General features: G+C 38.8%; 1 protein-coding gene across 5 annotated transcripts in view; it reads right to left on the reverse strand.

Annotated features, from left to right (window-relative positions):
- Nucleotides 1-1,684: 1,684 nt before the first annotated feature.
- Nucleotides 1,685-14,129, reverse strand: part of KBTBD2 (kelch repeat and BTB domain containing 2) — a 31,670-nt gene continuing 19,225 nt past the window's right edge. For 4 of the 5 annotated variants that reach the window (XM_061198656.1, XM_061198655.1, XM_061198659.1 and 1 more), the window contains exons 3-4: nucleotides 9,575-9,740; nucleotides 4,692-7,371 (exon numbers count right to left, since the gene is read on the reverse strand). In XM_061198656.1, the coding sequence (XP_061054639.1) occupies nucleotides 5,836-7,371; nucleotides 9,575-9,740 (1,702 nt within the window). In that variant the 3' untranslated portion in view covers nucleotides 4,692-5,835. Of the gene's footprint in view, nucleotides 1,729-4,691; nucleotides 7,372-9,574; nucleotides 9,741-14,129 lie in introns of those variants that run through there. The other variant, XM_061198660.1, reaches the window with a different exon arrangement.

A 14,129-nucleotide genomic window follows, 5' to 3' on the forward strand; every position in this document is an offset into this window, starting at 1 on the left:
TATTTTCTCTTTGTTTTTAATTTTTGTGCATTTGATTAATATGTGTCTTGATGTGTTCCTCCTTGGTTTTATCCTGTGTGGGACTCTCTGCGCTTCCTGGACTTGAGTGTTTCTTTTTCCATGTTAGGGAAGTTTTCGGCTATTATCTCTTCGAATATTTTCTCAGGCCCGTTTTCTCTCTCTTCTCCTTCTGGGACCCCTACAATGCAAACATGGGTGCATTTGATGTTGTCCCAGAGATCTCTTAGACTGTCCTCATTTCTTTTCATTCTTTTTTCTTCTGTTCCACAGCAGTGATTTCCACCAATCTGTCTTCCAGCTCACTTATTCGTTCTTCTGCCTCATTTATTCTGCTATTAACTCCTTCTTGTGTATATTTCATTTCGGTTATTGTATTGTTCATCTGTTTGTTTGTTCTTTAAGTCTTCTAGCTCTTTGTAAAACATTTCATGTATCTTCTTGGTCTATGCCTCCATTCTTTTTCTGAGATCTTGGGTCATCTTTACTATCATTACTCTGAATTCTTTTTCAGGAAGATTGCCTATCTCCACTTCATTTAGTTGGTCTTTTGGAGTTTTATCTTGTTCCTTTGTCTGCAACATATTTCTCTGCCGACTCTTTTTGTCTAACTTTCTGTGTTTGTGGCCTCTGTTCCTCAGGCTGCAGGTTGTAGCTCTTCTAGCTTCTGGTGTCTGCCCCCTGGTGGGTGAGGTTGGCCCAGGGCCTGTGCAAGCGTCCTGGTGGGAGGGACCAGTGGGAGGGACTCCCTGCCCACTGGTGCGTGGAGCTGGGTGTCCTGTCCCTCTTGTGGGTAGGGCCATGTCAAGGGATATGTGTAGAGGCAGCTGTGGGATCAGGACTACTTTAGGCAGCCTGTCTGCTGATGGGTTGGGCTGTGTTCCCACCCAGTTGGTTGTTTGGCCTGAGGTGTCCCAGCACTGGAGCCTGCAGGCTGTTGGATGGGGCCAGGTCTCAGTACCAAACTGGTGACCTCCAGGAGAGCTCATGCCAATGAATATTCACTGGGGCCTCCACCACCAGTGTCCTTGCCCCCACCGTGTGCCACAGCTGACCTCTGCCTCCCCCAGGAGACCCTCCAAGACCCACAGGTAGGTCTGGCCCAAGCTCCCAGTGCATGTGAAACCTTGTGTGTGTCCTCTAAGAGTGGAGTCTCTGTTTCCCCCAGTCCTGTGGAGCTCAGGCACTCAAGCCCTGCTGGCCTTCAAAGCCAAATGCTCTGGGGGCTCCTCCTCCTGATGCAAGACCCCCAGGCTGAGAAGCCTGACATGGGGCTCAGAACTTGCCCTCTTGTGGGAGAACCTCTGTCTGCAATATAATTATTTTCCAGGTTGTGGGTCGCCCACCTGGCAGGTATGGGATTTGATTATATCATGAAAGCGCCCCTCTTACCATCTCATTGTGGCTTCTTTTTGTCTTTGGATGTAGACTATCATTTTTGGTAGGTTCGAGTCTTTTTTGTTGATGGTTGTTCAGCAGTTAGTTGTGATTTTGGTGTTTTTCATGAGAGGAGGTGAGCTCAAGTCCTTCTACTCTGCCATCTTCTCTCTAACTTATAGCCTCCCTTGTACATTTCTTGTCTCACATCTGGAATTAGCCTCTTTTTTTTTGTCAAGAATCTTTGTTTCCTTTAGTGGGAAGTATTATTTCAAGACTACCATCCATGGGCTAGGATGCTCACTGCCATAGGATTGGTGATTGTTTTGAGGCCTGTTCAACAGAAAGGAGAAAAAAAAATTTTTTTTTAATAAAATGTATTGTGAATTTGTATAGGGTTTTATTTATAAAACCCTGCAAACTCAGGGTTTTACTTATCCTCTTCTACTCTTCCTTTCTCCTCTGCAGGGAATTCCAGTTCTAAGAAGATTCTAGTAATAACAGGTAAGATTATTACTCATTTGCTTTAACCACAGTACACACACAGTAGTCTTAGAATACTAATACCAACACTACCACTAATAATGTGACTAAAAAAAGTTAAAGGTTTTTTTTCCTTTTTTTTTTTTTCCTTAGGGTTTATTCCGCTAGGGATGCACAAATCACTGTTTTAAGTTGATTGAAACTTCCTTTTTGTGGGGTTATGCCACCCCCATATACTAATTTAGATTCTTTTGCTTCATCTTAAAATCTTTAATTTTAATTTTGTTTTATAATTATGTAAAATATTTACGTAATTCCGAAGTCAAATTTATAAAACAAGGTATGTTCAAAGAAGACTTGTATTTTTATCCCTCATACTGTTTTCCTTTCCCTCTAGTTAACCATTTAAAAACGTTTATATTTATCTTTTTACCTTAAACACATAGCAAATTTTGTAAATAATGTACATTTTACTGTATATACACACTTTTCTCCCCTTTGCCCTTTAATGATATATTCTGGAGATCTACTTTATGGATCTGACATTATTTAACCAATCCTGATTTAACCAATTGCTGATGGATTTTGTGTTGTTTCTGGTCTTTTTGCTATTACAAATACTGTTATAAGGAATAACAGACCTGTGCATACATTTAAAAAATATTTTTGCCGGTTTATCTTTGGGAGAGATCCCTAGATATAGGACTGTGATCAAAGAATTATTTTACCAGTATTGTCAAATCTCCCACAGCTACCATAGTATTTTGTAGGACTATCAGGTATGTATGGGTGTGCTTGTTTCTCCACCAACAGTATTCAAACTTTTGGATTCTTGCCAATTTAATACATGATAAATAGTATCTCAGTGTTGGTTTTATTGTGTGTTTCTCTTAGCATATATTATATGGTTTATTTTTCACCTCAGAAGCTCAATTTCTGATAGAGTTCTTGGCCTTTTTATTTTTAAAAGCTCTTTAAAGATATTAGAGATACTAGCACTTGAAGTTTTTTTTCCTGTTTTTTGTCTTCTTACTTTGCCTATGGTGTCTTGCGCTTAGGTGTCTTACTCTATACCAAAGTTTTATTTTTTTGTATGTGAAATTACATTTTGTCTTATTACTTCTGGAATTTGAGCTATTATTAGGAAAGTTTTCCCTACTCCCTCATTATAGAGGAATTAATCCATGTTTTTTCTAGTACTTCTATGAATATATATATATATATATATGTCTCACAAATGGTCCTTGGATTTTGTCAAATAATTTTTCTGTGTCTATTGAAATGATATGATTTTTCTCCTTTATTCTGTTAATATATTATGTGATTTTCAGATGTTAAACCAACCTTTCATTCCTGAGATAAACCCCACTTGGTTAAATCCTTTTTATATTGTTGGAAAGTTTGTGGGTTTTTTTGTTGTTTGTTTTGGAAAGTTTGTGTTTTAATTTTAATTTTTTTATTTTTGGCTGCGTTGGGTCTTCGTTGCTGTGCGCGGGCTTTCTCTAGTTGTGGTAAGTGGGGGCTACTCTTCATTGCGGTACACGGGCTTCTCATTGTGGTGGCTTCTCCTGTTGCGGAGCACGGGCTCTAGGCGCACGGGCTTCAGTAGTTGTGGCTCGCGGGCTTCAGTAGTTGTGGCTTGCAGGCTTCAGTAGCTGCGGCTCGCAGGCTCTAGAGCGCAGGCTCAGTAGTTGTGGCGCATGGGCTTAATTGCTCCGCGGCATGTCAGATCTTCCCAGACCAGCGACCGAACCTGTGTCCCCTGCATTGGCAGGTGGATTCTTAACCACTGCGCCACCAGGGAAGCCCCGGAAAGTTTGTGTTTTTAATGCCAGCTCATTTGATGTTAATCTACTGACAAAGCCTTTTCCATACTGTCAGATACTCCAGTAATTACTACAATTCCGAAATAGTGGTCTGAATGATTTACTGTAATTCAAATTCCCCTTGTGACCTATGCATGCCTTTATACAGGTTTTATTGCGTGCCTACTATGTGCCAGGCATTATTAGATGTTGAGGATGCAGAAATAGGGTAGACACAAGCCCTTGCCCTCACAGCAGTGGTAACAATCGATAAGTATAAGGTAGTTTAACGAGTATTAGGTAATATGGGGTACAATTGAGATTTATTCTTTTTTTCCCCCCAAAATTTTTAAAATTATTTATTTATTTATTTGGCTGCACTGGGTCTTAGTTGTGGCTTGCAGGATCTTTTTTTTTTTTAGTTGCAGCATGCAGGATCTAGTTCCCTGACCAGGGATGGAACCCAGGCCCCCCTGCATTGGGAGCACAGAGTCTTAACCACTGGACCACCAGGGAAGTCCCACAGTTGAGATTTAAACAAAGGGTACTCATGGTAGTATCAATAGAATTTTTTTTTAAGCCAGTTGGAGGAAGTTACCTGAAGTGTAAACTGAATTCAACCAGGGTTACCATATCATTTACTATCCAAACAGGGACACTTTTCAAAGTGAAAGGGAAAACAGGCACAAACTAGGATGTATAATCACCTGAGAGCTAACCAGTCAAAGGGGAAGAGTGTTTGAGGCAGAAAAAACCATATGTGAAAGAGGACAAGGCCCATTCAAATAACTAAAAATCTTTTTTTTTTAACATTAGGCTCTGGTTTCCCTCTTACTTTTTATGTAATTTGTGTTCCTACAGTAAGGCTCAAATCAGACAAATATCATATAATCAACAAAATTCTGAAGAAATCACCTGTAACAAACTAAGCTGACCCCGTAAAACTAAAACTAAAAGCACACAATTCCCATCACAAAAGAAAAACAGATATTGAATATATACAATTTATTTAATAAATTAATGTCATTCAAAATACAGTGCCAGAACATTATGCAGTTGAACATGCTAGTAATGTTTGTCATGAAGCACCTGTGCTCATGTTAGATTGGCGGCACCCCGCTACTGCTAGTGGTTCCTGGGATTAATGCCAGAGCAGCACTAGTTATCTGCTCTTCTGCACCGCTAGTGCAGAGAATTCCTGAACAGTTCACCTTTCTAATCCTACCCCCCACACACAACAGGTTAAAAAAAACACACCCTGACAGCTAACGAATATCTATACACAATCACTCTACAGTAATGTTTGTTATTAAATTAAGATGTAATGACCTGGTTAACCCACTCTAAATCTTAAGATAGATGGAGAAATACAACAGCAGCAGGTAGTTATATGCATGAGCCAATGTTAATGTAATACAGAAAGTGGAGGCATTTTCTGATTAAAGCTCCACACAGACCCGCACAATGAGGGACTAGCAATTCATATTGCAAGCCCAGCAACTTAAGTCCACACCTGGTAAATGACCAGCTGATTGGAAGACCTGTATTCTAGATAGACAAGTATAAGTTAGTGAAAAGAGAATACATGCACCTAATAGTTAGACTGATCCTGCAGTCATACTTTCCCTGTGCAATACCATAAAATGGAAGATCTTCCTCAACTATAGGATTTAGACAACATTTCTATACCAACGTGGACATTAGTGTTAAGTGCAGCTCAATTAACTACACCGAAAAAACTATTCCAGGACTTCAGAACAGAAGCACAGGAATGAAATACATATAATAAAATAACCTCAGCATAATTTGCGATATACCACACTAGGAACAGGAAAACTACTTTAATAAGAGAACTTTTGGAACTGTACATACACAGGGCTAACAATGTTAGATAATCCAGATTTTTATGCTCTCATGATACACATAAAAGTTTCTCAATTATTGGATAATCTATTTCATATTATGGAAGCATATCTTTCTTAAGACTCACCGATATATATTATACTGATGCGAATATTAAGTAGGGCATAAAAATAAAATTTATCAAAGATAGATTTTTATGTACTCATATTCAGTCCTTTCATAGCCTCTCTCATTTAGCAAAGAAAATGACAAAGCAAATAGATCAGGCGTGCACTCCCTGAACTCCTGACTATACAGATGGTAGTGCAACCATTTCTCCATCCAGTTCAAACTCCTCTGTTCCATCCGGTGAAAAAAGATAAGTTGGTGGCTTCCATGGAGATTCTTCAAGGCAGGATGGATAAAGTTTCCCCACAGTGCATCGAAAATCTCTCCCTAAGTCCCACAGTACACGTTCAGATATATGCTGCCGCAGAGACCACCGGTCAAGTTCCAGATCATACTGGTAAGTGACATATTTAGCTCTTTCATTTAAGTGGGTTTCTCGCATAAACACACACAGAGAATTTGAGATCACAACAGCTCTAACACAGGGATCTGAGTACCTCTTAGCAGGGATGTTGGCTGCCATTTTCCACTCATTTTTATTCACATCATAGATTTCCACAGTTACTGAAGACCCATCTACAGTGCCAGAGGGGAGTCTTATGCCAGAATTGGTAGCAATGTGCAACCCTCCAATATAGAAAATTTTATCACCGAAAGCTGCAGCTGAAGCAAAAGACCTGCTAGTCTGTCTCATGGCCATTTCTACCCATGAATCAGACCTTGGAAAATAACAATACATGAGGTTCAGTGTCATCACATAAATGCAGTCATGAACCACAACTGCTGCACTCCACTGCCAAGCACAAGGCAAAGGGCTTACCATTGTCCATTCATCTTTCTCAGTGTCATATCTTTCTACGGTCCTCCGGTTAAGTTCTCCACCTACACTATCTCCTCCAATTGCATAGATATAGCCTTCACAGCAAACCAAAGATGGCTTTACGCGGACAAAAAGCATCGGGGTCTTTGGAAACCAGGTATTTTGCTGTGCATCAAACCAGTAAAAGCAATTCACAGTTCTAAAGGCAGTCTGAAGTTTGCTTGTTTTACTGTGATTTGTTTTTGTGTTTTTCAGAGGAACTTGACCACCTGCTATATAGATGTCATTATCGGGAGTTACAACGGTCCCAACCTTATGTAAATCAGCTGGTGGGCTGCATAGCTTGTAAACTTTTTCTGCTTGGGGGCTGTAACAGACAGAAGAGTAAAGACTACAAGGATTTTCTGAAGATGCTTCAATGAAAATCATCATCTCTTCTTTAGTCATTCCAAGTCTTGGTTTGAAAAACTTGGGCATGGACTTATACAGACCTTGAACAACTACAGACTTATCATTGGGTGGCAGACCTTGAAACCAAGCTCTCTGTGTTACTTCTGAAAGTGCATCAATTCTGATTTGGCTAAGAACTGAAGACAAATACTGGGATCGTGATTCTGTGTTGTACTCTAGCCACAGCATAGCAGCTTCACGAACTGTCTCTTCCTTTTCTACGTTCAAATTGTCACTACTGAGAATGTCTATCAGTAAGTCATGTGACAGCTGCATGAAAGCTTCCTGGTGATACACAGCAGTGAACTTGTGCTCCACCATCCTCTTAGCACTTTGTTTTAATTCCTCACAACTGAACAGATCAGCAAAACTCAACAATCGCACACAGTTCTCTGCGTTTATCTTTTTAATTAAATATTCTCGACAACGTTGTAACACATCTTCTACCTAAAATGGAAAAAAAAAAAAGGCTGATAAAGGCAGGCTAGACAAATTTTATTTTTATGTAACACACAGGTATATTAATCAGATCCCTATACTGTAGTTTTTATTTTTAGATACACATGTTTGGGCTAAGAGATAATGTCTTCCAGTGATAATAAAATTAGAAGACTATGCATAGTTTTGCATTTCGTCTTCCTGTCCAGTGGCCTACTTAACTGCCCTATTTAGGAGTCAGTAGTATAACATTAAATAGGCTCTTAAAAACCTAAACAGCCTTAAAGGGAAAGGGAAAGAAATTAATTCATGCATAAGTTATGTATTTTTTAAAGCCTAGCAAAATATGTAATTGAGAGAACCAAATGAAAACAATGTAAATCAGTACAGGAAATGATTACTGTTGAGAAGCTGGAATCTGGTTTTCTCAACATGGACAAGACAGTCATATAGAAGCAGAAAATCATACACAATGCCTAACAGTAGTTATTATTCTCCTTTCTTACGTGGAGCAGTAGGATAACCAATCAAAAGAATATATTCATGTGCAATTACGAATTACCTACATTTAAACGACCCATCTTAGCCACTCTAACTTTCCTAGATTTGTTGTTTAAGAAACAGTAGATCTCAGTTGAGTCAGAAGTGCTACCTACTATACTTATTCAACGTCACAGTGATTGACTAGAAGCAGTTTGTGATAAGAAGTCAGGCTGCTTGGATTCAAAACCTGGACTGGCCAGTCAACACTTGTACAATATCAGACAAGTAGCTTTACTTCTCTAAGCCTCAGCTTTCTCCTGTATAAGATGGGGAAATCCTTCCTTACAAGTGATTATTTTAAGGATTAGATGAGAACCTATATAAAGCATTAGTACAGAATCTGGCATATAAAAACATCATTTCATGTGGCTAATAGTAAAAGCCATGTTGGTAGTCATAAAATGCCACATTCCCAGGCTTGCCAGGGCAACTTACTCCCAGAGGCAGAGTCCTGTTTTGCATTTGGCCAAGCATATGCCTATAGGTTTCATTAACATGATAAGGAAAGGTATCACTATAATAACAGTGTTCTGGAATCCAAATTTCTTAAAATTCCTCAATTTTTTAGCAATTCTTAAAAAACGTGCTTTTAGAATTGCTGAAAAATTAAAAAAGGTAATGAAAACATATAAGCTATGGAAGAAATACAGTTCTTACAGTAGGTATTTCTCCCTTTTAGGTTTGGATTTAGGATGTGAATGTCTTCCATTCTAAAGCACCAGGAAGCTACCATGGCTTCCGTGTCCCCAGAGTTATAGATATAGTAGGACACTGCACAATTTATGGGCGGGGGGGGGGGGAAGAATACAGAACTAAAAAGGAAGACAGGTACTTAAGGCATGGACAGACTGAGTTCTGGTTCCCAGAGTTACACCCAGAAACTGGCATTTGACTGGCGTCATTCACATTTATTCAGCACACATTTATCAAGTACCTACTAGGTATCATTAACTGTGCTCCCAGAATTTAACCTTTAGTTTAAAGTTTCTCCCTTTGGAGAAACTTTATTTCTCCCTTTGGAGAAAATGAGGAAAACATTTTTGTATTCCTCTTAAAATTAAAAGAAATGTTGAAGGGGGGCATTCCCTGGTGGTTCAGTGGTTAAGATTCTGCACTTCTACTGCAGGGGCCCCAGGTTCCATCCCTGGTCGGAAAACTAAGATCCCGCAAGCCACGCGGCACGGCCAAAAAAGAAAAAAAGTTGAAGGGGAAACAGAGTGAAATAGTTTATCGTATGTAAATATATCAATCATCACTTTTTGTTTTAGTTTAAATAATTCTCCTTAATAGCTCAGTAAGGTCTCAAGCCTATTATAAACATTTATGTTTGATAACTTCCCTAAGAATCTTGACATTTTCTGTGAAAATACCATCAAAAATTAGCACATCTAAGCTTTCAGCCAAAAAACTGAAGCACTTAAATTTAACAAATGCTGTTAAAAATTTCTTTTACTTGAAATCTAAATCCTGTGGTATATTAGGCAGAATATGAAACTAATATGAAATTTTCACCTATCTTTTTAGTCAAGTCCCATCATAAAACTAAGTTTATTAGCTGATCAAATCCTATTGTTTTTCCCTTACATATTTGAAAAAGAGAAGAAAACTTTTACCTTCTAAAATCTGCAAAAAAATTACATAGCTATAAGACACCGAAAAAACTGCTTACCTGCAGGAAGCAAGCTGTTTCATAAAGTTGTTCTACAGTGCTGTCATTTATTGCCAGGTTACCCGTGTATGCGTACGTTATTATTATCTGTAAGGTGGCTGAATCCACATTCCTCAGGTGTATGTGTGTCTGTTTGCTTTCACTTAGTCCACTCATGAACATGGCCCTACAGTAGAGATGGGAAAAACAAATGTAAGGCTAAAAAGAAAAACTAGACAACATGGGATGTTTATTTAGGGTATTTGCTGATGGACAACTTATAGGGAAAGCTTTCAAGGGAGACAATAGAAAATTATAATCCAGTGCCAAAGATATATATACCAAACTATTCCACTGTGCCATTCTGAGTGATAACATCAAAATTAATTTAATCCTTATAGTCATACAGGAATTCAGCAATAAAAAGGAACTCGTATTATATGTACTACAACACAAACCTCAAAATCATTATGCTCAGTGAAAAAAGGCAGATACAAAAGACCACATACTGTATGATTCCATTTATATGAAATGTCCCCCCAAAGCAAATATATAGAGGCAGAAGGGAGATTAGTGGTTACCTAGGACTGTGGATAAGAACAGTGAGTGACTGTAAATGGGCACAAAGTGATGGAAATGTTTCAAATTAAATTGTAAAGATGGTTGTACAGCCCTTTAAATATACTAAAATTCATTTAATTGTGTGTAAATTTGATCTCAATAAAGCCGTTAAAAATTTCATTTACTCAAATGATTTCCTAAAAATATGCAGAACAGTTTCCTAAAAATTACATGCAGGAAAATATGCTGGAAAGGCAATTAGTGTTGTGGAGAATACAAAATAAAATGCCCATATACATGGAAGAGGTATAAAAAACAAAACAAAGAATATTGTTGCATGTACAGAAATGCCTATAGTGATCATAAGTGGGTAGCACAAGAACTAGCCTGGGCAACCTCAAGGACAAGAAGATGAGAAAGGCTTTAAAATGGATAAAACAGTGAGTCAGGGTAGAACATAAGAACTGTTTTTCCCAGTGACATTGCTGAAAATAAGGGCTCATGCAAAACATCAGAAAGATGAGTGGCAGTCAGATCACAGAGGGCTTTTTTTTTGGCCACGCAGCATGTGAGATTCTCAGTTCCCCGATCAGGGATCAAACTGGCGCCCCTTGCATGGACAGCACAGAGTCTTAACCACTGGACCACCAGGGAAGTCCCACAGAGGGATTTTAAAATGAGATATAGGAGGGAATTCCCTGGCAGTCCAGTGGTTAGGACCCGGTGCTTTCACTGCCGGGACCTGAGTTCAAATCCCTGGTTGGGGTAAGATCCGCAAGCCCCTCAGCATGGCCCAAAAAAAAAAAACCACATACACACACACACACACACAGACATACAAGTCTGAGCTTTTTATTGTAGATAGTGAAGAAGGGTTCACTGAAGGGTTTTCAGCATGGATTTATTAGCATAATAAAATGTATTCTAGGATGAATATTTTGTACTGACAGACCTCAAGGGCCAAAGGCTGGAGATAGGAAAAAGGGTTCTGAGGCTACTGCAATAATCTAGATTAGAAATAAGAACCACCTGAGCTAGGGTGGCAGAAATGGATACAAAAGCTTTTACAAAAAACCAACAAGATCCGGTGATTTTCTGAACGTACGGAATAGACTAGAGTAGGAAGTAGACAGGGAAAAAATCAAAGCTATCTGTTTATTTTCAAGTAAGTACCTGAAAAAAAATGTTAACCATTGAGAGAAAAATTATAAGGTCAAGGAAAACAGTTAATCTTGCAAAAAAGGTGAGTTAAATTTTAGATATATTTAATTTGAGGTGTGAGCAGCTGAGTCAAATGGAAGTAATACAATAATCAGTTAAGTATTTAATACAACTGGAACTTTGAAGGTCAGGCATTAATGCAGTAGACTGTGAATTATCTACAAAATGACATGTGTTAAAGCCAAGTAAGTTATCTGAGGGAGACTAAAGGAAACCCACCCAGAATCCCAATGACCAACCTGAGGTAGAGTTCAATTAGAAGAAAAAAGAATGACAGAACGTTGAGAAACATTCATCAGAGAAATAAGAACAAGCCAGTCAGTACAATGCTACTCAGGGCAAGAGAGGTAGGGTGTCAAAAACTGTAGAGTCAAGGATAACAAACATTGCAAAAGCAATGAGGAAGGCACTGGTGATTTCTAGGGTAGCTCAGAATGAGCAGTAAGAACAGCAACTAAACTTCAGGCAGTTAGGGAATGGAAGAGTGGCAAAAACATCAATCAGGGTGGTTGATAACTTCCTCCCAAAGAATACAGAATGGCCATAAATAAACCCAACCAAGTAACAGAGATTAGGAAGTGCTGTTGAAAAATACCCAAGATGTGACAAGAAACTAATAAAAACACCAATTGCTACTGGCTTCACTTGTGTGACATGGGAGAATGGGAAATAACAAAAGCAACCTGAAAAGAACTATAGGAGCTCTGAGTAAAAATGGAAGATTTAGGGGTCATGTGCTTTTCTGTCTGTGCCAGTAGAAGGTAGTTAACTTTGGAAGAGGAAGTAGGGCAAGGGAACAGCTGACTATACAGATGACACTGAGACTGGTTATTCTAGACTATGGTTTATGACACCAGAATGATGGACTTCTATGAAGGAACTATGCTTCCTGAAGACCAAAGATTAGTAGAAGCCTAGCCAACTTGATTATAAAAATTTTAAACAGACTTTTTAAAGAAAGAGTAAATACTGAATTGCATAATATTATAGGAGGCTAAATTACCATAGTGGAAGAGGTGTTGAGTAATTCTCAAGTAATCCCCTTCATTTAGGGTCTAAAATGAAGTGTATATGTTACCAAGAAGAAGAAACTACCATTTCAGAGATTCTCTGGATTTTTAGAAGTTCTTTTGATTCTTAGTGGGATGGAACTGGTAAACTACAAAGGAGGAATGTATCTATTTCAAAAGGCAAAATTTCTAATAGTAAATTTCTAATGATAAAGATTGATAGCAACATTATATGTAAGGATACCAAAATCTACAAACCTGAAAGCAGAATCCAGTTGAAGAACACTTGGGAGAAAATCAGGTTATCATTGTGGGAATATACAGTAACAATAATCTACCCAGTCCAGAGAAAAGATATATATGGGAGGAAAAATTAATATATAAGTGTCTTCATCTTGTGGATTATGAAACTGGCCCAGACACAGGATTTTAAAGATGGATGGCTTTAAGCCCAAACATGGATAGGACTACTCTTTCTACTATTATTTCTACTTCTTAGTATCTGATTTGCTTTAGGGAGAATATATTCTCTCAGAACACCAAGGATGCTAAAGAAGGGAACTAGCTAGTGATAAGTTAATAACAGCAGCCTTAAAGAGAATGTGTTGTTTTTAAGATTGTAACATTAATGAAATACTTAAACTTCTTGGTCTTCAGGAAAACCAATTCCAACCCAATTAAAGATAAATAATAACCTCATGGCTAGAGAATTTAAAGACTAGTGTGTTATCTATACAATAAAAAACAGACTTTTAGCAAGGAAGAAAAAAGGGTAAGATACCTAACCCATAAACCCACATGTTACTTCCTGATAAAGATGACAACTCAGAAAATATGGAGATAGACTTTCTGCATAGGTTTAAAAGTTACACAAGATGACTGCTAAAATATTACCACAAAAGATTCTACTCTATGATTACAAATATCAATCTGAAAATCCACAACTAAAGCATATAGCTCATTCCAATAATGGATAATCAATCTGTAATTAATAACCATTAAAAAGGGAGAACTGGGGGTCTGGGCAAGATGGCGGAAGAGTAAGACGCGGAGATCACCTTCCTTCCCACAGATACAGTAGAAATACATCTACACGTGAAACTGCTCCTACAGAACACCCACTGAACGCTGGCAGAAGACATCAGACCTCCCAAAAGAGCCATGTGGATGAAAGGCTCTTGGTGCTCCAGCCAGGCATCAGGGCTGTGCCTCTGAGGTGGGAGAGCCAACTTCAGGACACTGGTCCACAAGAGACCTCCCAGCTCCACGTAATACCAAACGGCGAAAATCTCTCACAGATCTCCATCTCAACATCAAGACCCAGCTTCACTCAACGACCAGCAAGCTACAGTGCTGGACACCCTATGCCAAACAACTAGGAAGACAGGAACACAGCCCCATCCATTAGCAGAGAGGCTGCCTAAAATCATAATAAGGCCACAGACACCCCAAAACACACCACCAGACGTGGACGTGCCCACCAGAAAGACAAGATCCAACCTCATCCACCAGAACACAGGCAATAGCCCCCTCCACCAGGAAGCCTACACAACCCACTGAACCAACCTTAGCCACTGAGGACAGATACCAAAAACAATGGGAACTACGAACCTGCAGCCTGTGAAAAGGAGACCCCAAACACAGTAAGATAAGCAAAATGAGAAGACAAAAAAACACACAGCAGGTGAAGGAGCAGGGTCAAAACACACCAGACCTAACAAATGAAGAGGAAATAGGCAGTCTACCTGAAAAAGAATTCAGAATAATGATAGTAAAGATGATCC

Source organism: Eubalaena glacialis, chromosome 8 (assembly GCF_028564815.1).
Source record: "Eubalaena glacialis isolate mEubGla1 chromosome 8, mEubGla1.1.hap2.+ XY, whole genome shotgun sequence".
In the NCBI taxonomy this organism is placed as follows: Eukaryota; Metazoa; Chordata; class Mammalia; order Artiodactyla; family Balaenidae; genus Eubalaena; species Eubalaena glacialis.